Source organism: Molothrus aeneus, chromosome 15 (genome assembly GCF_037042795.1).
Source record: "Molothrus aeneus isolate 106 chromosome 15, BPBGC_Maene_1.0, whole genome shotgun sequence".
In the NCBI taxonomy this organism is placed as follows: Eukaryota; Metazoa; Chordata; class Aves; order Passeriformes; family Icteridae; genus Molothrus; species Molothrus aeneus.
The window spans coordinates 16,267,096-16,293,913 of NC_089660.1; the positions used below are offsets into that span (position 1 = coordinate 16,267,096).

Genomic DNA, 26,818 nt, shown 5'->3' on the forward strand with positions numbered 1-26,818 from the left:
GGGGGTAAAGAGGTCCTAATTAATAACTACAGCAGCTGAATTGTCCTCTCTGCACCATTTCAGACCACTCCTGATGTCATCTCTGACAGTATAACAGACAGACTCTCATGGTAACAGTGTCCTTTCCAAATGCCTGGAGTCAAATATCTTCAGTCACATGTGGAGGATAAATTCCCTCAAACCCCTGTGACTGCAGCAGGCACAGACCATCAGCAGGAGGAGTGGGCCAGCAGCACCCTGCTGATTCCATTTCCAGGTGATTTGTTCTTTCAGTTACCATGAGTAATGTCATCTCTTCACAGGGAAAATTACCTGTTCTCAGTAGATTATTGTCTTGCTGCAAATTTATGCTAAGTAGGTAGCAGAGTCTCCCACATGTGTAGCTGCAAACCAAAGAATTAAAATAAATTAATTACATTAGTGTCAGATTATCTGCTTCATTTATTCCCAGACTTCAGTTAGAAGAATAAAGCACTGTGAGGAACATCACCTCTTGCTTTTCATTGAACTGATTTTCTGTGGGGCAAGAAAGGTGACAGAGTTTCTCAAGGACCACACATGCTGCTGACTGCTCTGGGTCCCTGCCTTTTCCCCTCTGAAGAGTGCAGGTGCAGTTAGACAGCAAAACTATTCTCAGCAGTGAATTCTGGAGGCAGAACAAAGCACATTTCTGCTGGTCCACACTGTAAATCTGTGCACCCATCATGGCTTTCAAACTGCAGCTGAACCTATCCAGAAGTAAATGGAAAAGAGAACTGCTTTACTTCTGGGCTGGCAGGCAAAGTAATTTGGTGATCTTAATCCAGTGCCCCACTGGCAACTTGCCACATTGCAGAAAACACTCTCACAACTGAAACTAATTGGCAGCCCCAGCAGGGAGGCCAGTGGCTGTGCAGACTAAATCCATGCAGGTCAACTTCTGATCTTCTCTGAGGCATCTTGGCCAGACAGTGTGATGGAAAGCTTGGAGCATTTCTGCCAGCTTTGGAGCTGTTCTCAGTGGAAAATATATTCCCAGCCATAAATACTGATGCTCCCAGTGCTTATTTCTTGATGCATTGTTATGAATTTTGAAATTATATGCCAGATATCATTTTAAAAGCTTAGTGCTCATCAAGGTCTAGAATTAACCTCATTACTCTTGCCTGGTTTTTCTCCTTTTACCATTCACAGATGGCAAATATTTGTTACAGATATTGCAGAAACTACATCTGGGTCCTTCATAGCTATGATGTGAGGTCAGCTCTGGCTTTGATCTTCTTTGATGATAGCTTCATTTTAATCTGCAGATTCTCCTTTCCATTTGTTCATTTCCCTTGACCAATTTGATTAAACACTAGTTTAAGAGCTCTTCATCATTTTTTCATGTGGAATAAAAAAATCATCAGAGGATGGAATGTAGATAAAAGTAAAATGTAGGTGTTACTAATCTAGCAGTCAGCCTAGGATTGCACTTTACCTGTGCATTAAAGGAGAGAAGGAGGCAGTTACAGATTCAGAAATCTCTCTGTGAGAAGAGCTGAAGCAACCCTGGAACTGGTGCTCAGTATAAAATCACTGCTGAATTGGCCTTCAGAGTTGCTAGGAAACCAAAATACAAATCCCTAGTCTGTATTGCACAGATATCATGAGCATGACAGATTTTTCCTGCTCTTCCTCTTTTTTTTTTTCCTTCCTTGGTGGAGGATGGAGAAAAGCTGCACAAACCAGTTTGAAGAAACCATTAGGAAGCTGATTTCTGTCCTGATAGATACAGCAGCCATCCAGTCTTAAACAAACCAGGTACAAGAACCCACCTGGTAATGTGGAAATGTAGGATGAGGATGACACCCATGGCATGATTTTGCAGACCCAGAGAGCCTCAGCAGATCCTCAGCACAAAGAGCTGCCAGGCATCCAGCTGCCAGCTGGGCAGCCTGATCAATGCCCAGTTCCACTGCAGACGGGTTGTGCTGCCAGCTGCAATATCATTAGCAATGCTGATGTGCAGCAATACTACATTGGAGAACCAGTGTTGGATTAATGTTGAATGGCTGCTGGGCAATTGCAGAATGAGGGGAAGAAACCCAGCACACACAGGAGACTCCATTTTCTGGAATTTATCCCAGCAGGCAGAGTCACTCTTGCATGGGGCTGCAGTGTTGCCTGAGCATACTCAGAGGAGAGAAGGGAGAACTCATTTGTGCTCTTCTCCCCTTCCCACACCCTCTCAGGATGTTTCTAAGAGCAAGCTGAAGTCAAAACAGAGCCATAAAAAACATTTTAAGGGAACTGCTGAAATGCAATGGCCATCAGATGCAGTAATGGCACTGCAGAAAGAACAGAGTGTGAAGAAAGGAAAGGGTTATATTCATTACAATTAGAAAACAAATCCACAACTAAATAACTATTTTAAAATGTGTGGGTAAGCTGAGAATCATCATTGGCAGCCCTTTGATAATAATGTCAGCTGTTTCCACCATCTGAGGACAAAGTGACCTGCCCAAGGCAGGATTTCCTGACTGTGGTGCCAGGACTCTGTTCTGTCAGACAGAACTGTCTGTCTGTCTTTGCCTCAGCTTTTAGGAGGCATTTCTGGGAGTAAGTGCTTAAGGGCTTGAAAAAAAGTGTTGATATATGCAGACAATAAAGGAACTAGACATCTGAATATCACCCAATGTCACTGAATTACCTTTTATTTGGAAAGATAGCCAGCCCAGAGAAGAATCCTCATCTCACACCCTAGAAGTGGCTGTAGGGGGTCTGTAGCCAACTGGAGTCCTGGAAATGAGGGAAAATCTTCCAAGAATGTTTATCCAGTGCTTTGCATGGAAAGTCAGGCTGCTCAAGTTAAGTGATTGTTCTCTCCTGACCAGTCACCCTCTGACCTGCACCTGCTCCTGTTAAAAAACAAAAATGCTGAGGTTGTGCTGAGGAGACTCTTAATTGGAAACCCCAATTATCTGTATATTTTAAAATTTTTTTCTAGCTCAGTCATCCAGCTTAGTTGATGTCTTTCTGAAATGATATGCAGTGCCTAGAAAGCCAAAGAATTTTTTATTTCCAAACAATTCATCAGTCTTTGATACTACTGCTTGGGATTTAGGTGATATGCTGATGGATTCTGGCTAAAGTGGGCAGGATTGCATTGGGCTCTGCTGAGGAACAGCCTGGGTGTTGGAGTAAACAGTAATTAAATATTTGCTCTGCCATTTTGATTTCATGGCAATAACCTTTCCTTTGAGCTGTGCAGAGCATTATATTTGAGAAGGTCCTTGAAAAGTAATTATTGCCAACCCCATGTACAGAGCTCAGTAGTTAAAGATCATCTAATTTTTTAAAAAAATAAACTTATTTGTTTTTCTACATCATTAGAGTTGTGGGTTTTTTTCTTCCCCCCCTCTGCCTTGCCCAGCTTTTTCTAAAGCCATAGAGATTATAGATTTGATTTTGTTTTATTCTGTGATTATGTAATGCTGGAGCAGCTTTTGAGCCTTCAAGAACTCTAGCAGCCATCATGTAGCATGCATAAAATGAGAGAACTGGGCATTTTGCACTTCAGAGTAATTACTGGTAAAAAGTGGAGCTGTGTTAACTCTGTAGTATTTATTTTTGTGAACATTTTGTGACTTTTGGAAGCACAACTACTCCCATCCTGAGTTAGATTGATAGTTAAGGTCAGTGTATTACTCTTGAACTGGCAAATAATTGTTCCTGTGGAGCAGAGCTTGCTTTCTGCCCTGCCATGTACTGAGTTTTTGGCTTTCTGCTCTGTATACAAAGTCCCACTTTCCCAGGGGGACTGAGGAGATAGGAGATGATTTTGGTTTGAATTGCCTTTATTTGATCTGCTAAGTGGCAGCTGTTGCAGGGTTTTTTTTCCATACAGAAGATTTGATCTGAGACTGTGCAATTCTCCTGGCAAATATGACAAATATACAGCATGAATTAAGGTAAGTGGGATATTTGGGTGTTGAGGTCAGTTTAGTATTTGTGAAAGGGAGCAAATTGTTGCACCTGGCAGTGAAGTTTCCTGTTTGCTGCACAGAAGAGGTGCTGGGCAGAAATTCTGCCTCCTTTGCAGTCCTGCTACATCTGGAAGAATCCAGGCTAGCAGCCACTGGCTAATTCTTATTTAGGTGTTAATAAATCTTTTTTTCTCTGCTGAGGTTGGCACCACCTCTTGACAGAGACTCATCACCTCCCAACACATGTGCTGGGAGAAATCAGAGGCAGCAGATCCCGCAATCTGGGAGTGAAAGCTTCCAAATCATGCTAATAACTAAAGCTGAAACACAGACAGTGTCACACAGCTGGGTTTTCAGAATAACTCCAGCACACCTTTATGCTGAGACAACAATTTGAATGTACAAACAGAGTTTCCAGATGAGAATGTCACTGCCTAATCGGGAGAAACATATTCAGGTCAAGTGCCAGATAGAGTTATGCAGGATAGCAGTGCTGGTCCACACAGCCTTTAGGGAAGCTGCATAATCCTGAAATACTGAAAAAGAATCCAGAATCTGGTGCACAGCTTTGGAGGAAGCCATCAGAAGATATTTTTCTGTCTTGCAGACCATGATTATTGATTATGCAGTTCTGTGATTCTCAGCCACGAGCTCTTCATTGACTGGAATTAGATTTATGAGGGCAGTTGCTTTCTCTGCAGCATGTTCTGTTTGTCATAGATGCCTGGCTAAGGGAAAGCACCTGTTATAAAATTCATGATGGTCTAGAGAGCAGGATGGATAAACAGACCATGAAATTGAGTTGGGTCAGTTCTATGCTGCCAATCCCAAACATTCAAAACTTAAGCCTCAAGTGACTTCCTTTTGTTTGCTTTCTGGTGTGTTAACAGCCAAAATTCTCTTTTTTTATGGTTTGGGGTTTCTTTATTCTCATGTGGAACCCGAGATTCTCACAAAACTACTGATATTATTTAAATGAAGTGACCTGTCAAGGTTGAATGGGTATGACACAATTCCAAAGGCAAAGACTGGAGACACTAAAACCTCACATGGAATTCCCTAGCCCACATGGGGAGAAAAAGCTATGTGAGAAAATCCAGGCTGTAATTTATGCTCTTTCATTATTTAATTGTGTTTAAAATACAACAGCCACGAGGGTACAAGCTTGATTCCTTTCCCTGTGTGTTAGACTTTGGTAGTGCCACCTGCTCAGCATTTTTCTATCCTAATGTAGCTTTTCTTACTGAGCCCAAAGCAGAAATACCTGGAGGAGCAGCAGAAAACCTGCAGAGCTTTGTGATAGAGTGAGGATTAGGAGGCAGGAAATGGGTGATTCACTCTGGCTGCTGAAGACAAGCATGAAATCAAAGCTGCAGGCAGGAGTGGGAAGGATATTTGGGAGGAGTATGAACTGATTCCTGAGTTATTTATGGGGGGGAAGAGTGGGCTTTGCCTTAAGAAAGCTCTGCAGGTTTGGGTGCAGTTGCAGATATATTTGTACAAAGAGGAGACCTTGGGTGGAAGGAGAAACAGAAGATTCCTGCTATGCCCATGGATTAATGAGTTTATCTGGGCTTCCTCAGCGAGGGTGAAGCCACCCCACTTTCACCACTTGGTAAATTTTGGTGGAAGTCTGAGGCCCTGAAGAGAGCAGCTGAGCAATTAACACAACATTTTCAGTAGTTGCAAACAGTTTAGTTGTCATATTGTTGGCTTTCCCTCTCACTTCTTTTTTTTAAGTTGTGTTTTTATCTCTAAAAAACATGGCAAAGCTCTGGCCCCTGCAAAAAAAAAAAAAAAGAGAGAGTAAAGCCATCATAATTAATTTTTGTTAATTGATTCTCTCAGATACTAAAAACTGTATGGCTCATATCAGTAGAAGCATAGAACTACAAAATGGTTTTGATTGGAAGGGACCTTAAAAATCATCTTGTTTCACCCCCCTGCCACGGGCAGGGACAGCTCCCACTGTCCCAGGATACTCCAAGCCCCATCCAACCTGGCCTTGGGCACTGCCAGGGATCCAGGGGCAGCCACAGCTGCTCTGGGCACCCTGTGCCAGGGTCTCCCCCCCAACAATGAAAAATTTCTCCTCTAACCTAAGTTTCCTCTATTCCAGTTTGAATCCCTTCCCCCTTGTCCTATCACTACAGTTCCTGATGAAGAGGCTCTCTCTAGTATTTGTTCTTGAGCCTAAATATTTGTCCCCTCTCCAGGTATTGTCCCTGCCTGAAGACTGACACTTTAAGCAATTGGCAGATCTGCTCAAGCACAGAGATAAAAATCTGTTTGCCTGTTCACTGAGTTGTTTCACTAGAGATGCAAATTGAATGATTGCTGAGGCAAAAATGCTCCAGAGCTGCTTGTGGAAGATCTGCAGGCATGATTATCTTGTTTTTGCAAGAGGAGGTATTAAATATTCGTGCTAGTTTCAGGAAATATGCACACATGTTTTTGAATATGGAATTGTGTGCCTCCCTGGTGAGTAGAATGAACTAGATCAAGCAGAGCATTTCAAAGCATCCTTGTGCTGTCTCTCCTCCTCAGAACAGAGAATATCTGCTTTGACTGCACTTCCTCGAGCCTCAGAGCTGCTGCAGAAATCCCAGCCTCTGAGCAGCTGTGTGTATGCTTGAATGAAGTGTGTGCTGCTCCATGTGTCAGCAGGAAGAGATAAAAATAGAGCTTTTTCCTCCTTGTTGTCATGGTCTGTGTTTCTGCTGGCTACCCCAAGCTATTTCTTCTTCAAGTCTGGTGTCAAGGGAATACATTTAAGTGATGTTTGGTGCAGCAGTTGTGGATCATGGAGAGCATATGAAGCAATTTAAGGGTTGCAGTCATTTACACCTGGTGCTTATGGGGCAAGGCACATCAGGATTAATGAATGGCAGTGGTGGTGTTCAGGAGCACATAATCATGGAATGGTTACATGCAGGTGCTTTTATTGAAGAGCTCTGGGTGTCAGGGGACAGACCCAGATCTGACTCTGACATAGGTTTGAGATGAACATGTTTTTATACCTTTATCGTTATATAACTACATATTAATTATTAAACTTATATTGTTCTATTGTATTACATTGATTTCATCCAAGCATGGATTTTGTAATTTCCATCAAACCCCCCAAACGCTATTTGTCATGATTCTTTTACAATGAAATGAATTCTTTTACTTGATTCTGTTACAATTAAACAATAATTATATCCAATTACCAAACAATCATCACATCTAACAATCATATCATTTATCATAGTCATTAAATGATTATACAGGTGCAGTTTTGCATGAGCCTAACATTTTCACAGGGCCTACCAGGCCTGACCTTTCTTTCCAGCCCCCCCCTGAATATCCTATGATTTTAGAAACATTTTATCCCTGTGCCATCAGCAGCTCTTGCTGCTGTCCACACAGCTGGCATTTGGCTGCAGAAGTTGCCTGGTTTGTTGGGTTTTTTTCCCTTTCCAGTAAGGGAGTATATTGAAATTACTGAAAAAAGTCCCCTCCCATGGAACTGTCAGGTTGCACAGTCTGAGGATGAAGCATTTTTGACTTTGTGCTCCCCTTCTGACACATGCTGGTCTCTCACCTTTGCAGTGAGGAGTTCCCAACTCATACAGCAAAGCTGAGACCTGGCTCCACAGTCCAGGAAAGACAAGGAGCCACTGGAGAGGGTCCAGTGGAGGCTGCAAAGATGATGAGGGGTCTGGAGCATCACTTTTATAAGAGGAGACCACAGAAGCTGAGCCTGTTTAGTCAAGAGAAGAGAAGACTGAGGGGATCTCATTCATGCACATAAATATCTCCAAAGGGGGGGTCAGAGGATGGTGCCAGGCTCTTTTCAGCGGTGCCCAGTGACAGGACAAGGAGCAATGGCCATAAACTAAAACACAAGAAGTTCCAGCTGAGCATGAGGAAGAGCTTCATCACATTGAGGTGGCAGAACAGTGGAACATGGCAGAACAGTGGAACATGGCAGAACAGCTGCTCGTGGAGGTCGGGGAGTCTCCCTCTCTGGAGACGTTCCAACCCCACCTGGACAACGTTCCTGTGTCACCTGCTCCAGGTGACCCTGCCTTAGCAGGGGGTTGGACTGGGTGGTCTTCAGAGCTCCCTTTCACTCCTAAAAATTCTGTGACAGCACCCACTTAGCTACTTCCAGATACAGAATTGATAATTTAGGAAGCCCTTTCTTCCATTACTTGACCTGGTAGTTGTGGGACTGAAAAAGAAACTGGGAAAGTAGACTCTGATGTGTAAAATTTAGAAGTCAGTCACCACCTCAAAAAATGCAGAAACTCAAAACAAATGACCCAGTTTTATATTACCATGGACATGTGTAATACACACAATTACAGCAGGAAAATGAAAGTGTAAGCTTTAATTTCATCTTAAAATAGTTTTATAATATTCGACATGTAGATTCCAGCAGATGGCAAATTAAAATTCCTTTTGAAGTGAAGGATTCAAGAAGCAATAACATCACCTTTTAGCCTTTATGAACACGAAGATTTTTTAAATGTTTCTATTCTTTGACAGCTTGTCCTAGTTACCTGAGCATATGACACATTTCCTGGAAGGAAAATAACTATGCTATCAATCCAGATACAGTCTGTCCTTGATTTTTTTTCCCTGCCTATTCATTTAAAGGCATCACAAGTAAAAGAAATTTTCTCCAATTTAACCAGGATAGGATTTTTTCCAGAGTCAGCCTCCATTAAGCAATAATGTGAAAACAAAGTTAATTTCCCCTTCTTTGCTCTCAGATACCCACTTTACCTCCATTACAATCTGTGTGCAATAATTAATTTCCCAGATTTGGCTGTTTGTTTCAAGCCAATTCTTCCATTTTTAATATTTCCTTCAGAAAAGTGAAATGGCAGGAATATTAAATAAATAAGTTTTGGATGTTTTGCTTCAACTATTTGAGCCTTTCTTGAAAGAGAGCTCATTAACAAATGAGCAGTTCCTGAGTATAATGTAAAGCATCATTTCATGTGGAAGGACAAGTCTGAGCCATTTCTCCAATTGTTCCATTGAGGGAACAATTCTTGGCTTAAAGCATGACTGGGGCTGTAAAACTAAAATCAAAATATTGAAATAGGAAGCATATAATTTACTAACTCATACACTGGGATTATGAGTGGCCTGTTCTGAAATGGTTATAGTGATCAAGTGAGATAGCTCTACCCACTTTTTGTGTGTTAGACTTCCAAGAGCCTCCCAGAATTAATATCCACCATCTGATGAATATTTAAGGCAGTGTGGTCTGAGACAAGTCACAAAGGCAGCTGCAGCTGCTAAAGCGCCTTTTGCAATGTGCTGCCATCCATTTCCAGCAGCTGCCAAATTTGATCTTAGCTTTACTGAGGTAAATATACCTTAATATTCCCTAGCTGTGTATTATCCCCCCCTCCAAGTTATCTTTTTGTAGAGTTTATTTTAGTATTATTCAGTATTATGTGGCCTTTACAGCACATCACCTGGCAGTTTGTGATTTCAGTTTGTGTGGCCAAGTAGAATAAGGCACTGACCAAGTTAGGAGGTTCATAAACACATTTAAATGGGTTTTTAACAACCATCCAGAGCTGGGATTTGATATGTGATAGATCTGCATGCAGAATTACACCTATAAATCTCCTTTGAAAGCCTAATTCATCATTTAGCTGTTTTGAGAGGACACCTTTAGCTGCAGCAGAAGACAAACAGAAGTTTTGGCTCCATGATCCAGGAGGTCCAGACTTCCAGAGCTGTCAGGCAGGTTCATCTCATCAGCACCAAAAAATCTGCTTTAAAGAGTTAAAGGCCCCGATGACTCTCAGTGATCATAACAGCTGGATTTACCTACAACCTGAGAAAAGAATCCTCCAAATGTGGGCCTTGCAAGCACTTGAAAGAGCAAAACTATTTCTGCAGAAGGAGAAGGGATGTGGGGAGGCTTTGCAAGGTCACCTCCCTTTTCTTCTCAAGGAATGTTTCAAGGATTCTGGAAAAGAGAGAAATTATGTACAGTGCTTATCTAGGGGGCTTATCACATTGTATTAGCACTTCCCCATCACATTTAATTAAGATTCCTTTTTAACTGATGTGGAATATTATTAGCTCCATTCATCCCATATCAGTAAAAAGGAATAATAATGGGATGTGATGCTAACAGGAGATGATAGGGAGCTGCTAATGTGACATATATATTATGGAAGGGAAAGAGAAAGAGTGCTGTGACTGCCAGAGTCTGTTTTGAGGCTTTTGATATCTTCACTTTTACAGCCCCATTTTGTGGAAGGTATTACAGTGACAGATGTCTTTTAGGGCAGGTTGCTGGCTAACAGAGAATCAAAATAGACATTGGTTAGTATTTGGTTAATTGGCTTTCAGAGGAGGAGAACTTTGCAGAGGTTTAGTGATAAACTAGTCAAAGTAGGTCAGCTAAAGGATTTATAGGTCTAAATGTATTTTATGTACCTGTATGGTATAGTTTACTTTTAAAATTATGAAATCAGTTGGGGATAACAAAATTAAACTAAATTTAACATTAATAGTACCCTTTCTTCCCCTTCATAGGTAGAGAAAAGGCCAGTTTCAGGTTTCATCTATAAAATACTGGTAAAATTATCCCTTTATTTGAGATCAGAGCCAGAGGGAGCCAGGGAACAGGTGGCAGCTCTGAGGTTCAGTGCCATCTCCAGCCTCTAAGAGACAAGGAACTGCATTTCCCACTGTCTGAAGCTTTGTGTGTTTGGGGTTTTTTAAAGAATATCCAAACAGAAAGCTTTACCCTGTAATCCTCTGGCCTGGAGATTGCAATGGTTTGGGCTACTGGGCTGAGAGCCCAAAAGGAATGGCTGAAGTCTGTAAGCTAAACATAGATGATGAAGAAAGTAAGAAAAAATTATCTCTAAGACCATTTCTCATGTGTCCCTGCTCCATTACTATTCTGTCCTCTCTAAGTGGTGAATCTCACACATTCATTCATGTTTAAAATAGATGCCTCCAAGAGCACTGACAAAAATGTGTCTCTTTTCTTTCACTACCACTTCAAGCACCCAATTAGTTGGTTAAAATTAGATTCTGCCTTGAAAGGCTAAAATTGATGCTTCAAGTTTCCATAGTTACTGTCTTTCTATTAATTGTGCTCAGTTAAATGGAGGGGATTCTCTCTTGCCCACCCCACTGAGTTTTGGGAGCTCTGCTGGACTCTTTGTGCACCTGCAGTAATGTGGCCTGTGCCCAGGTAAGGTACCTGTGGAAGGTGTAAGAGCTGTAAAGAGCTGGTGATTTATTTCAGAGCTGTTCAGAGATGTAAAGGTTGGTAATTGTTAAAGTTTTGTTGAGGGGAAGCAGGAGGGAGGGACAGGATTGAAGTCAATTCTCTTAGCAGTGTTCACTCCCCAAGATGGACACAAACAAAACCAATCTAAGCCTGTCTAGGAAAACATAGAATCACAAAATCATGGAATAGCATGGGTTGGAAAGGACCTTAAAGATCTTGTTCCAGCCCCCTGCCATGGGCAGGGACACCTTCCACTGCTCCAGGCTGCTCCAAGCCCCATCCCTGGGCTTGGACACTCCAGGGATCCAGGGGCAGCCACAGCTTCTCAGCCTGGGCCTCACCACCTTCACAGGAAAGGATTTTTATCTAATATCTGATCTAAACCTATTCTCTGTCAGTTTGAAGCCATTCCCCTTGTCCTGCCACTCGATGCCAGAAATCCAATACTCAAACATTTAATCCTGCCTTCCCTTTAGGAAAATTTTCCTTCTTTGGGGATCAATCCCAGCCAGGCTTTGAGACAGGCACTGGGGCTGTGGACAGGAGCCCAGGTGGATCCTGTATCGCCCCATAGAGGCACAGTGGCCTCCAGTGGCAGGAGATGCCTGCCGAGGATGCACGTCTGTGCTTTGGCTTCAGCTCAGCAGCTCAGGGAGCCAGGGCAGGAGGGGGCTGGCTGCCTGCAGGGCACTGTTACAGCTCCAGCAGCAGCCAGGAAATGCTTCCTCCTTTTCACCTTCACAGCAGGATTTATGATGTTCGGTGAGCCTGTTGTCTCTCACATAAAAGGGCTTGTATGTTAAAAGTATTTTTTTATTTAAATTTGACAGAAGGCAGTAACGAGAATTGGCTTTCCATAATGTAGATTAAGCAGTGCACAGACATGTTCTGTCCTGCTGACATTCAGGGCTTTGTCTTCTGCAGTGACTTTTGTTCTCTTTACAATATTTCATGTCCTTATATAACAGAGGCAAACCCCACCCACAGCAGCAGCCTCCTGAAAATGGTTGGAGTGCCATCCCCACTCCTGGTCACATACAGAAGATGGGAACCACAAAGCTCAAAAATCTTTCAAGATCTGACTCCAAGTCCACCTTTTTGGGATGTGCTGCCAACACTCCTAAAATCAGCCTTCAGCAGGGGTCCGGGGAGCTGCTTGCTGCTCTAGTCTTTCAGTTTAGGGCATTTGAGGACATTTAATTGGGACATTTAGGCTGCACAGCACCTGGTTTGCCATGAAAGCAAAGAAAAGCATTTCCTTTGTGGTATTGAGACCAACCCACCACAGATCTTCACGGGCACATTGTCCTCAGCCACTGCCCACACCCTTCCCAGATGCTGAAGGCAGAGCAGTCCCCCCAGCTCCAATTTCAGTTTTCCTGCACTATTCACTGCTCTTTACCTTACTGTGTGCATTAGAACAAGGGCAGAATGGCTGGTGCTGTAACTGCCCACACTGTGTTAAAAACACATTTATAAGGTGAAAATAATTTGGGGTCTTTTTTTTTGTTTGGTTGGTTTGGGTTTGGATTTTTTTTGGGTGGGGGGAAGGGGTCTGTTTTCAGCTATGAACTCTTAAAAATAGACACTGTGAGCCTGCAGACACAGGGAAATACCCCCCAAAAATATTTTTTCTTATATTGCAGGAGTAATATCTCTCTAATCCCCTCTTCATGCTACACAAACATTCAGTGCTGCATCCCCCAGGTCCAACATTTGATTAGAGCCCAAAAGATGATAAGGAGCATCCTGGATGTGTGCACATGCAGTCTCAGGGATGCAGCAGATTAACCCTCAGTTTGGGGAGGAAAGGGGTAAAATTCTACCTGTGGGAGCAGGACTGGGCACAAGTACAGCAGCAGAAGGATATTACCTAAAAAAGTCAATATTTTTATGGGAAGAAAAATGTTTTTTAGCCAAAGAAGAGTGAGAGGAGCTGCAGACCCCGTGCTCTGTTTGCTCCTTCAGCAGCTGCAGGAAGCCATTTACCCTGGGCTGTGCTCTGGCCACAGCAGGCTGTGGTACCAGCAAATCAAATTATGCTTTCACATATCTCAGAGTATGCTGGCAGAGCTATTTGATGGCTGAGACAATTCCTTTAATACACAGCCATATAAGATTGGTTTTTATAATGAGGTAAATAATCTCAATTTAAATTAATTGTCAGTGTCAGCGTGGACAGAAACCTGAGTGAGCTGGAAGTGACCTCCATGCCTGGATGTTGGAGCAGTGGGGGGGTTACAAATCTCCCACAACATTTGTGCTATAATTACCTTGATTAATGATACTGACTTTAAACCCAAGCACTGGATTAAAGCTGCAGGCTCCTGGTGGGGGGAAGTTTCCATTTTGTTCATTCCTCCAGATTCATTAATGCAGAACAGGTCAAAGAGATGGGAGGGCAGACAGTGAGAATTATTTGGGTTTTTGTTTAATACTCCAGTTTGAGGAAGTCATTAGTGATGTTTGGGATTATTTGGCAAAGTGTTAGTTAAACTGGTTCAGTTTTGTTCCGATTAAATAGTGTTTCTGTCTTTTAGTTCTATTTCTGTCATTTTATCATGCTGATGATGGATTTTTATTCTCTTTCTTTTTTTTGTGTGCTTGAGTTTTTGGTTTGTTTTGTTTTTCAGGAAAAAAAAAAGGAGAAAGATTAAATGGGCTTTTTAATCCCAAAAAGGCTTAGGGATGATCAGTGAAGCCAGAATGTCCACAGAGATCCTCCAAATGACACAGAGAGGGTTTTTCAGTGCACGCTGTTTGCATTGGATGTGCTGTTTCAGACTCTTTATCATGGTGAATATTCATTAAGCCTGCCAGAGGCAGAAGCTGCAGCCAGTACAGCATCAGCAGAGGAGGCAGGGAAGAGAGAAATCAGGTTAATGACTAGCTTTCCCTGAAATTTGCTTCCTGCTTATTGCCTGATCTCAGTTTTAAGCAAATTCATTTAATTAATGTGTTTTGCTACTTTGACCTGCGGACAGAAGGGGCTGTGATTAATGGTGGGGTGTTCTGAGTCTTACAGTGGCTTCAGCCCTCATGTTCTGCTGTCTAGAAAAGAACATTGAAAAATATTTCCTTTAAATTTAATTTCGATCGAAAGCTTTTATATTTTCTGATTCCATGAGCTACCAAATTTTTAAAGACAGGGACAAAGTGGGGAAGGGTGGAACAGAGTGAAAACAAGCTGCTGTCTTGGCTGAGCATGTCACACAGTCAAAGATGTCTCTGCAGGGAGACAGAGCTGCACAGAAATGCTTTCCTCTTCTCCCCTTGAGCAGGGGCACATCTGTTCTAACATGAGTTAGCCCTCTTCTGACAAAGGATCCTTAAGAAAGCAGCAGAGGCATAGGAGGTGGAGAGGATGTTAATGGCAATCAGGATGTATGGGCAGCTCACATTATGGGAAGTGAGCACCACCTGTTCTCAGTAAACAGCAGATTGGAGCTCTGGGGCTGTGCAGGGTCAGGGGAAAACCATGTGGCCTCCCCAAAAGCAAGAAAAATGTCAGTGAGATAGAAACTGCAGGCCTGATGGGATAGCCCAGACCTGATGGGATATTGATTCCTGGGCTGAGTGATGATATGTTCTGTGAGCAGACATTTTGCCCCAAATGTATGAGACATCTCAATTTCAGGCTGTTTGTACCCATCGCTCAGCATTACCTCTCAGCTTGGATGGTTTTACTGGCTGGTGAAAGCCAGCCCTGCCATTGAATGAATTTGCAAATTCCACATCTGAAAGACAGCACCTTAAATCTCAGTGACAAACCTATACTTCAGAGCTCTGCACCAGAGCTTCTGAGCTGTACTGGGGCATTGCTGTCATAACTAAAATGTGGCCTTTGAAGGGGTGGAAATGGAGTTACCTTAAGAACATGGCTGTGCTCTCTCAGGCATTTTTGGACATGAAGATGCCAATGCCTACCTCAGTGAAAATCTGTGAAAGGATTAGGACTGGGAAGTTGCAAACAGTTGCACAGGATTTTTTGTGGCTGCCACTGTTAAAGAGATTAGTTTCAAACTTCTTCTTTTTTCCACAATGCTCTGGCATGGTCATTAGTACGACACCTCTGAGCCATGGTGCTGCTTACCTGGCTCCTGAGGGTAGAATTCAGCTCCTTTTTCACTAGATACCCAGAAGTTAGCTGTCTCCAGCAGAGAGGGGAGAGGAACAAAGAAAATTAGGATTTTTTTCAACAGAATCATTGAGGTTGGAAAACACCTCCAAGATCATTGCGTCCAACTGATCACCACCCTGTCTGCATCCACCAGACTGGACACTGAGTGCCATGTCCAGTCATTTCTTGAACACCACCAGGAATGGTGACTCCACCACCCCTCTGAGCAGCTCCTCCCAATGCTTGACAACCCTTTCTGTGAAGAAATTCTTCCTAATGTCCAACCTGAATCTCTCCTGGTGCAGCTTAAGGCCATCCTCTTGTCCTGCCAGTGGTTGCCAGAGAGAAGAGGCTGATCCCCACCTGGCTACAGCCTCCTGTCAGGGAGTTGTAGAAAGCAAGAAAGGCTCCAAAGAAAGTAATAAAGATTCAATATCTCAATACCAATTCAATACCTCTTAAACCAAGCATTTAAACCAAGTGGTTTGTTTATAGACTGTAGTATGAATTAAATTAGACATGGTAGATTGAATTCCTACATTTCTGGTATCTGGATTTAAGAAAGGGGTGTTTAACTCTCTAAGAAAAAGAAACATAGGTACCTACAGTTACTATAGGTTGAATTCTAGGGACTTGGTTCCTTGTTGGTGTCCAGGCTTCCTGCACAGAGCAGGGGTACCTCTGAAAAACCTGTGCTGAGAGCAGGACTGCCTGGAGCATGCAGGTGAGGATCAGCGAGGGGGCACAGCTCACCTGCAGCCTGCTCCCTTCTGGAATCTGTGACATATACATAGAATCCTGAAATGGTTTGGGTTGGAAGGGACCTTAAAGCTCATCCAGTGCCACCACCTCCCACTCTCCCAGGGTGCTCCAAGCCTTGTCCAGCCTGACCTTGGATGCTTCCAGGGATCCAGGGCCAGCCACAGCTTCTCCAGGCAGACATGACCCCCTATATCTGACACTGCGTAGGAAACCAGGTATTTCAGAGCAATTAGAGCTTGTTGAAGCAGTGCCTGTTGACTGAGGTTTTTATGTTTTTCCAGTCCTGTGAGAGGCAGAGGGCTACCATATATGACCATTAAATGCCTCTGGAAGAGAAAAAGCATTAGCTCTGCACCAGACCCAATTCCCTCCAGCTTTCACATAGGTGATTTGAGGATATGGAGGGTTTTTTTCTGTGTACGTTTGCCTGTGCACTTCAGACAGCAGTCACGGGATGGAAAAAGAAGTATTTTGAAAGACAGCCTAGAAGTCCTTTCATGCCAGCTAAATATGTGACCTACTCAACTGCAGAGTCTCTGCTGTTATGGCTTCCATTTAAAGTCTACTGAGACATTTGTATTTCGGTGAGAGTAGGAAAGGGAAGGGGTGAAAAGTTCATCTCCCATTTTAGCTTGCAGACACACAGGCAAAGAAGCATCAGGACCTGCAGGTGCGGCCTAGATTTTGGGTTCTGCTGCATGCAAGCATTTAAAAATTTAATTATTTGGTCATTGAACATGAAGTCTAAAGTATTCCTTGAGAATAAAAGAAAAGGTTCAAAGTAATCCCCAAAAGTACCCCAGGAAATGACCAAACTCTGGGCTTTTATGTATGAACTCTGGGAACCCCCCTCTCTAGCTGTAGGAAGAAAAGAAGTGTAATGTTTTAAATTAAGTGTTATAAATATAACCAGGGCATTTGTTTTATTTAGATTTTCATCTAAGTTTAATAAACAAATTTGAAGCACTCAATTAAAGATGCAGAAAATATGCAAGAGAAGTACAACTAATCCCATTAAATGTAAAATGACACATAAGGAGAAAGCTTTTGTGTTGAATCCCTGCTGATAAGAAACAGAAGAGATGTTTAAGGAAGCCTTGGAAACTAGGTAGTAAATGACATTTATCCTTGATCTGAAATGCCTAAACATACAACTTTGTCAGTGCAGCTGAACTGTGACCTTCCAGCCTGCCAATACAGATAAACACACATGTCCTCAGGTAAATCATGCAGAAGAGACATTTCCTGAGGACTGGCGAAGCCCCACTTGTAGGAAATTATGGTTATTAACTCATTAGATTCTCTGTGTCTCTGTCTCTTTGTATGCAAGCTCTCCACACAGCTGTAAGGATAATTAGTTTCCTTTGGCTTAGTGAGTATTAAGGAGTATTAAAATGCTTAGTTGATATGGACAACAAACATATTCAGGGGCTGGGACAAAACCAGGCATAGGTGCAGGCAAACCCCACAGTCTGAGAGAATCCTGATTCCAGGGTAGGTGGGATGGGTTTGTTGTGTTTGGATGCATGAAGATGTTTTTGTGGCAAATGTTACTGACTTCATCTGGTGAGTTGATTTGCCAAATCAGAACCAGATTAAAGGGTTGTTTTCCTGCTCTGAATTAGATTTTAGTAGTGCAGATGTGGATGGGCACCCCATTAGTCTGGCAAGAGGTTTGATACAGGAGATTTTTTGCCTCGGGGATACCCTGGATTCTTGCACGTTACTGAATTTGTGTGGTCAAATGGATAACATCAAGTCACTGTCATTATCCCATGGCCTCTGTTCAGCCTCATAAGTTGATCAGAGGACTGGAGCACCTGTCCAGGAAAGGCTGAGAGAATTGGGATTGCTCAGCCTGGAGAAAAGAAGCTTCAGTGATGGGTTTGCTCTTTGAGCTAGATCTTATGAGCTCTTAGAGGATCTATCATACCTGAGATAGCCCAGCCACTTCAAATGGTATAAAATTAGTAGGATGACTTCTGAGGTAGTGTTGGAAACAGAAAAGTTTTAATAAAAGGCAAAATAACAAAATTCTTGTCAAGAAAACTTGAGCTTGGGGCAAGAGGTTCTTGCTCTTGCTAAAACACTTCACAAAAGTGATTATTTCCTTTGTTCTCTTCTTTTTCTAGTGAATTATTTAGGTGGGACTTTTTGGCTTCTGTCTAATTGGGTAGCCTTAGGTTTGAGGTGAAGTCTTAAAGGTCTTATGAGGTGTCTTTTTACCAAATTGAGGAGAGAAACTTCTGGGCTTTTTTCCTTTTTAAGGAGACAAAGGATAATTTGGTCACTCCATCAACAGAGGGCACATTCCTACACTTCAGGGTGACCTTACTGCCTCTCCCAGTCCCTGAGGGGAGTGCACAAGATGGAGAGAGGCTATTTGGAAGGGTCTGGAGCGACAGGACAAGGGAATGGTTTCAAACCCACAGAGAGAAGGTATAGATCAGTTATTAGGAAGAGTACAAGGTAAGTGTGTGAGGCCCTGGCTCAGGCTGCCCAGAGAAGCTGGGGCTGCCCCATCCCTGGAAGTATTTAAAGCCAGGTTGGATGGGGCTTGGAGCCACCTGGCCTAGAGGAAGGAGTCCCTGCCCATGGCAGGGGGTTGGAACTGGGTGAAATTTGGGGTCCCTTCCATCACCTTTCTATCATTTTATGTTTCTATGCTCACCCCAAAGTGGCCCAGCCATGCACTGCAGCTCCAGCTGTGCTCTGGTGGCTCTGCAGCCCACAGAGTTCTCACCCTCTACTCTTCAAAGGAATTTTTCTACTATTCTTTGCTAGAGGGTTCTCCCCAGCCAGGGCTAGGGTGGGTCAAACATGATTTGAGGTCACCTTCAGCTGTCTTTTTCCTGCCAGGAACAATAAAAGAGCATTGGGTCTGGGCCAGTGTTTGGAATGCATATTATGTGGGTTTGTTGAGAGAAAGAGAGGATTTATTTGTCAAATAGGGCTTAATTTATTATGTGCAATAGGAAAGCTCTCATTTTTGTATTGCAGCAGAAAGACAATTGATTAATAATTTGGAAAAAGGCCAAGGCACACATTTTCCACCTTTGTAATTTGTCATCTCAGAGAAACAAAAGTGATATAAAAGGTACCTGAACAAAACAATTTATTAAGCAGAAATGAAAGCTGGTTCATATTAATGCATTTATTATGAAAGGGCTTTCTAGGACATTGTTGTTACTTACAGGAAATGTAAAAAATCTGAAGCTGATGCTTAGGACTATAGGAAATGTACAGAAAAGCTACAACTGATAAAATGGAGGAGCTCTTACTCCATTTTACTCCATTTTACTAAGTTAATAATAACTTCAGAAAATCTATATGAGACTTGAGATGTTAAGGTCACTGAAACAATGTCAGCAGCTCCTGGAAAGAACATAAAGTCAAAGTTTCTTCATCATTAAATACAATCTTAAGGGGAAAAGAAGTGTACAGTGTCTTCTAGTTCTTGATTAAATATCACATTTTAAAAGCAGTCATGTCATGTCCATGTGCCATGGAGCTTCAGAGATGCCAAAGATTTCATGTGCCAAAACCTCTTACACTGATGTGTTCCGAGATGGTTCTGATGTGTTTTGTACACACATTTCTTGGGCTTTGTAACATGGACCTGCTGCATCACTACAGAAAAGCTTAAAAAAGGAATCCTGCTTCCCAGCCTTGTTTTGCTGCCAGGCAGGAGAAAGGTTGTCAGGCAGCAAAATATGTCTTTTCATCTTTTGAACCTAAAAGCAGAACCTTATGTCTGCATGCACCACACACCATTTATTTCATAAAATAGAAAATTGTACAAACAACATAACGGAAGATGAATTGTTAAAGACTAAGAAATACAGGAGCTGCTGAAGTTAATACAGCATTCTTCATTGTGGCTGCAGGGGTACAGAGCAGCCAGTACCAGGTGTTTGCTGGCAGAACATTGGGATGTCCCTCTAGAATGTCTGCTTTGTTTCCTCTTCCTGCCCTCTTTAACCAGCAGGAGACCTTGGACTTCTCTGTTTCTTCTCCCCCATCCAGTGTCCTCATCTCCTCTTCCAAGGGACATGGAATCCCTCTGAAATGATTTCCCAGCACAGTTCCCCCTCCTTCTTTACCCCAAACATCTTTGCCTGTTCAGCTGGACAGCTCTGATGCATGATGCTGAGATTTAATCAGATCAGTGGTGTTGGAATTGTTTGTGTGCTGTTGTGGGTTTGTGTGTGCCTAGGAGTGTTACAAGTGAGAGTCCCATGTTTTGTTACTGCACTTTTAGAGTCTAGGTAAGAAAGTTTTCATCTGATTTGAGGGCTTTAGCATCAGAGCATAAACACTGAGTTTTCCCCTGATCACAGTTGTTAAAACACTTACCATGATACATTAAAATAGATACGCTGTTCTTATTCAAAATTGGCAGTTATGTAAATTACAACAAATGTTCAAAGTATAAAAGGAAAGAAAACAACCAAGTCTTAAGGTTTTCTCTCACAGGAAAACCTAATTCTGTAGCATTTTATTTTGCTAGAAATTTGTCCTTGTCAGAGCAACGTACGCAAACATTTCAATCTGATTAACTCAATCTAATCAAAATAATGGAAACAAAATTAAAACTGACTTCATCCTGCAAGCCTAAAACTGGGGATAGGACTTCACTTTATATTTGCCTGTATAAAATACTGTGAACTAGAGAGAATATCAGGCTATTCTATGATTCTGTGAAGACCATCAATGTTTCTGAGACCAGACTGTGCACCCTGATGGAAGCAATCCTGCAGTGTCTCTGCCCAGGCAGTTCAGTTTATTCTGCTTTTGCTCTGTGTTTGCTGCTCAGCCACATTGCATCCATACCTACACACAAACACACATGCTGGCTGGCCTCAGGTTCCTCTCTGGGATGCACCAGCTCAGAGTCACACAGTGGGTCAGCTTGGAAGGGACCACAGCAGCTCATCTGGTCCAACCTCACTATTCAAGCAGATCACATGGCACAGGATTACATCCAGATGGTTCTGGAATATCTCCAGTGAGGGCAACCCCACAACCTCTCTGGGCAGTCTGTTCAGAGCATGGTCACTGCACAGGAAAGAAGTTCTTCCTTATGTTCAGGTGGAACTTCCTGGGCATCCATTCCTGTCCCCTCTTGTCCTAATCCATTCCTGTCCCCTCTTGTCCTGATCCATTCCTGTCCCCTCTTGTCCTGATCCTTTCTTGTCCCCTCTTGTCCTGATCCATTCCTGTCCCCTCTTGTCCTGATCCTTTCTTGTCCCCTCTTGTCCTGATCCTTTCCTGTCCCCTCTTGTCCTGATCCATTCCTGTCCCCTCTTGTCCTGCTGCTCAGCACCACTGAGCAGAGCCTGGCTCCATTCCACCCTCTTGACACTCTCCCTTCTTTCCCTGCATGAGGGTTTTTGGGCACATCCATCACAGGATGGTTTGCTAAATACCCACCTGGATGTGCATAATGCCAAGTCTGTCACCCCCTGCCCTGGCCACTCTTCTAACCCTGTCCCAAAAGGCTCAACACCCTCAAACACACCCTTCTGCCATGCCATGCACGTGCCTGTGTTTCCTGCTGTAAAACACTTCAATGGGCTGCATCACAGTGATCTCTTACTCCAAACACTTCAAATCCAAAAGAACAAAATGGGATTCAGAGCCTGTTGCACCCAAGAGCACGAGGAGGGGGTCAGTGCATGCAAACACTGAGCAGACTGGACAAGAACCAGTGGATAAGCCCCAGATGAGCAGCCAGGCAAAAGAGAGTGACTGTAGGCTGAAGCCTTTCAGACAGAAAGCTGCTGCTCGCTGAGTGCCTGTGTTTAAAGATGCTTTAAGCTTTTCTTGCTGTTTTGACTTTTTCAGAACCTGAGGCGGGAGAGGTGTCCCCCCCAGTGGGAGCTGGTGTGAACAGCAACAGCTGGACCTTTAAATTCGGACCGGGCAATTCCAAACAAGGTGGTCCTGGTGAGTTGCCAGACAAATTCATTATCCCAGGATCTCCTGCAATCATCTCCATCCGGCAGGAGCCACCAAACAACCAAATTGACAAAAGTGACTTCATAACCTTTGGCAAGAAAGAAGAGACCAAGAAAAAGAAGAAAAAGAAGAAGGGGAACAAGACTCAGGAGAAAAAAGAAAAGGGCAACAGCACCACTGAGAACAGTGACCAGTGAGGGAGTTATACTGAAAAAACCCTCTTAGCCAGTTTTTGTAATAATGGCAGATTTCTCCTATGTAGCAAATCCCAACTTCTTCCTATTGTTAACAAATTTCCTGTATATACAGACTTGAGAAAATCAGCAGGAAATTCAGTGTCTGTCTAAATTGCTTAACAGGTTTTGTCTTAAAAGCTTTATTAAGTCTGGTGTTAACTCTTTTTCTCCACTCTGGCTTGTTTTCAGAATCTAAAAAGCAGACACAAGTTTCCTTTCTCCTACGCCGAAAAGGAGAATCTTCACAGTACAGCCAGTGAGAGGTTGGACTCTGCACTGTGGTTCCTGTGCTCCTGTCTTGATGACACTTACAGGACAGGTTTAAAAGTTTTAATGTTGTGCACCCTCTATCTGATTGGAAATATTTGTGTGCAGATGTCAGCTAGGTGATACGAGATCAGATTATAAAATGCAAGAAGAGCTGGTAAATATGCAACAGAGGAAACACCTAATGAACACAACTGTTCAAAGATGTTCAGGCTGGGGAGAAAATGTCTGAAAGGAGATGAGCAGACTTATCAAATCCTGAGAAGTCACTGTGTGGAAATACTGACTCCTATACATGACGTATTGTACACACTGCTTCAAATGAAACCTCACATTTACAGCTCTTTAAGACACCATAAATTCTATCTCTTTACCAAGCAAGCCATTGGAAAAATTGTCCCTTAAAGCCCTGCATTGCCCTGGTAAGGCTAGCCCTCAGAGAGTAACAAGGGCTGGGCTGACATCCCAGGAATGTAACTGTGATGCTGTGTCCCTATTTCCACATAATTTTGCACATTATGTCTCTGAAAAGGTCAGAGTTTTTCCACGACACTTATGCAAAAGAGAGAAAAAAAGTAACATTAGCTATGCTATTTGTTATTTGAGATATTTATTTATAAAGAAATATAGCTGTAAATGTTAAAGAAATATGATGCCCTTTAACCCAAACAGAAGCCAATCTAGAGCCATTATAAATTACAATTGCTGCTATTAAAGTGCTTTAGAAAAATTGCCTGAAACAGCTGTATTATATCGGCCACTTGCCAATCACAGCTTTATTCTGTCGGGTGACTTGGGGGCTGCCTCTTGCATGTAATAATAAATACAAGAATATCTTCTCTTTTTTTTTTTTTTGCATTATTCTGCACTTTGAATACACCTTTGCAAACAAACTGTCCTAATATGAAGAAGCAGAAGCAAACTCCTCACACAGATGGATTTACTAACCTGCTAGCTCTGTGCAGTACCTTGGTGTTACCTCCCACACGACCTTTTCTGATTTTAGTTTTACTTTTCTATGAGATTATGAATTTCTGACCCTACTAACACTCCTTATGTAAAATTCAAGTACTGTATGTATGCTGTATGCTCTTATAAGAATCCTGAAATATTTATTCTGTGCTTGTGTATGTGAATGTCAATGCAACTATTATTAGAGTGGACTTTAAGCTTTACCGTTGAATGTAAATTCATTATTTCTTTTTTGTACACTTGTGGAAAAGTGGAGTAGTGTTAATTTTTTAAGCCACTGTTGATTATCAGTTTCTTTTGTGTATGAAACACAAGTAAAATATCTTTCTTAAACCAAGCCATGCATGCATTTTGGGATTTATTGGTGAGAATCTGTGAAGCTGAAGTTCTGTGAATTACTAAACCTAAGGGTATAAATGGAGTATTGAATGTGGTTGAGGATGTTGATTTAAAACCAATACATGTATTTTTAAATAGAATATGGCTGATGAGGGAATTCCAAGGAGTTTTCTACATTATTGTACATTCACAGAATAAAGCTCAAGTGTCGTGTTAATTGGAACTGTGTAAGAAACTACATAGCTCTGAAATTTCCAAAGGCCCTTTAATCTAGGATCAAAGAGAACAACTGGATTTCTTGAGACATGTCCTGGATGTTTTAAGTTTCCAAACTGCTGACAGTTCAGAATAGAACAATTCCTATTCATTTTTAAGAACCTGCAGCAAATCTTAAAACATCACAGCAAAGCTCTAATAAAAGAATTCATATCTCAAAGCATGAACCACCAATGGCCTCATGTAGTCTATTTAGAGTCTTCTTTTGTTACCAGTCTTGTTTTACTGGCAATAAAAAGGTGCTACTTAAGAAAGATAATCCTTGATTCACTTTTAAAGGCTAGACAAGAGGAAAAAAAAAACCTTAAGTTTTGGGGAGGGAACTGTTCTTTTATGCAAATGTGCTATGCAAGTACATTTAGGTGTTTATTTTTATTTGGTGACTAATCCAACAGCTCCCAAAACGTTCATCAACTGTAGTTACAGTGGTAGCTTAAACACACAGAAGAATACTGTTGTTATGTAGTCATCATAAAATAGCTCTCTCAATGCCTCTGGCAAAAATTCAGTACAAAGATTGAATTCTTATAGGAATCTTCTACACTTGATTATTTTTAGATATTAATTGAATATTGGTTTTTCTTTTGAGTGCTTGCATTTTCCCCTATGCAAGCCAGTCTGACTCATTCATTTTTCATCAGTGGCCATACACAGCTGGTTTTCCAAGGCTTGCATCTATTAAAATGAACCAAGAGCTGCAGCATGTCTCAAATTTGCTGGTTTTAACACAATATTACATTTACCAATGCTGCCTTTATTACAGGTGCTTACTGCAGGGGGACTGTATGCTTGAGTGCCTGGAGAGACAAAACATAATCTGAAGATAATCATTCCAGCATGATTATCAATGATGATAATCATTCCAGTCTGGAGAGCTGATAGGACAGAGAAAAAACTCTCAGAGGAGAGGAGAAGCTCTTGCTGGAATTGTTTCAAAAGAGGCTGGGATGCACTGGGAGAATATACATCCCACACACTCACTGTGTTGTCTGAATACTGAATCAGGCACCTCACCAGATTTTATAAAGATTTTTCCATATTTGGACCCTCTGGGACAACTGGAATGCTGAGATGTCTACAGTGAAATTTGGCTATTTCATAACTAATATACAAATGATACCATTGACACCCTTATTTTGGGTGTCCAGGAGGAGAAACCCTGGCAAGAAATATGTTTGGAGGACCAGGGGTAGGTGGGGGCAGGATCTGCACATTCTACCACAGTTTAGGGGTTACTGTTTTAACACCACACAACAATGCAAATTGAGAACCAGAGGTGGCCAATAACGGCACAAATGAAGAAAAAAAAATTCTTTAATCCTCCTGCTGACAATGAAATGAGCACGACAAAATACACTGCAGAGTTTGCTAACAAGGAAATTACAGTTTTGGGGCTTTTTGCCACTTGAGCAATTTATGTCTTTCAGAATCCATATATACCCTCTGTGAGCATATTGTCTTTGGAAGTCTGGTTTCTATGCATACAAGATCAGTGATGAAAACTATTGGGCTTTTATAACAATAAACCAGAGCTATGTTGTATATTAATTACATCCTGTCATTAAAAAAATCTCATTTTACATTAGGCTTCTAAGACTTGGTCTTGTGCAGTTTCTTTCTGCTCAGTCCATGGTTCATTGCACATCATATGAGGGGATCTGATTAAAAATTTTCCAATCATCTCACATCAGGGGAAGAACACAGAACCCAAAATGCCATTCCCAAACTTCATATATGAAGATCAGTCAAAATTAATTGCAAGTAGTTTTGATACCTTGTAGAATCTTCTTTCATCTCTGCTTCTACTTCACTCATTCAAGACCTGCTTGTGTCAACAACTGGGTAAAATAAACCAGGTGCAATTTTCCTTCCAAATCCAATTCTCCCCTCCCAGCAGTTTTGTGGATCTGGTGTAAGACAAATATTAAGGAAGGAGCTGAGCCATTTTTATAATTTGAGTCCTAAAAAAATGAGCAGGGTCCTCAGTTTTGCTGTTATTTGATTGCTTAGAAACTATTGACTGTTCCTTGACAAAAACGCCTTTTTGAGACAGTGCCTGGAGCCCTGTGTTCTGTTAAGGCTCCTGTAAATATGCAGAAACTTTAAATATGCAAACTTTAATCAAAAGTTTGGCTTTGGTAAGTGAGTGTACCCTGAAGTCCTTTGGTTTCTTCCTCTACAAGTCTCTGAAGGAGAAAGGAGTGAACAGCTGACAATGTTTTGGTATCACACACAGCTGAACCTGCATGAAGCAAACAGCTGCTCTGGAAAGCAGAGCTGAGGGCTCCAAGCACAGCAATAATAAATCCTGGATGGGAAGGGCTTCCTGTGGTGGCTGGAATCAGAATTAGGCTCACACACGCCTGGGTGTCTTGGCTGTACCAAAACTGAGCAGACAGAGAATGCAGAGCACAGGTCTGACAGAATAAATGCTTTATCAGGTTGGGCTGACCTTGTGCAGCTTTCACCAGCATGCTATAGAATCAATATTGATGGCATATACATTAATTTTCCATTAGCTCTGGATGGGGGATGCTGTGCTCTCTGCTCTCCTGGGTTCATTCTGCTCTCTCTGGATGCCCAGAGGGATCCCTGCAGGATCCAGTGTCGCTGCTCTGCCTTTGCAGGGAGGTGTGGGCATCCAAGCATTTACAGAGACAAACCTGTCCTG

The 26,818-nt window shown here is 42.2% G+C and overlaps 1 protein-coding gene across 8 annotated transcripts in view; it reads left to right on the plus strand.

The window, feature by feature from the left end:
• The window catches only part of LOC136563101 (protocadherin alpha-C1-like), a 122,589-nt gene extending 98,720 nt beyond the window's left edge, over window positions 1-23,869 (plus strand). For 7 of the 8 annotated variants that reach the window (XM_066560275.1, XM_066560277.1, XM_066560278.1 and 4 more), the window contains exon 4: window positions 21,944-23,869. In XM_066560275.1, coding sequence (XP_066416372.1) covers window positions 21,944-22,254 — 311 coding nt within the window. In that variant the 3' untranslated portion in view covers window positions 22,255-23,869. The remainder of the gene's footprint in view (window positions 1-21,943) is intronic. The other variant, XM_066560282.1, reaches the window with a different exon arrangement.
• The last annotated feature ends 2,949 nt before the right edge of the window (window positions 23,870-26,818 follow it).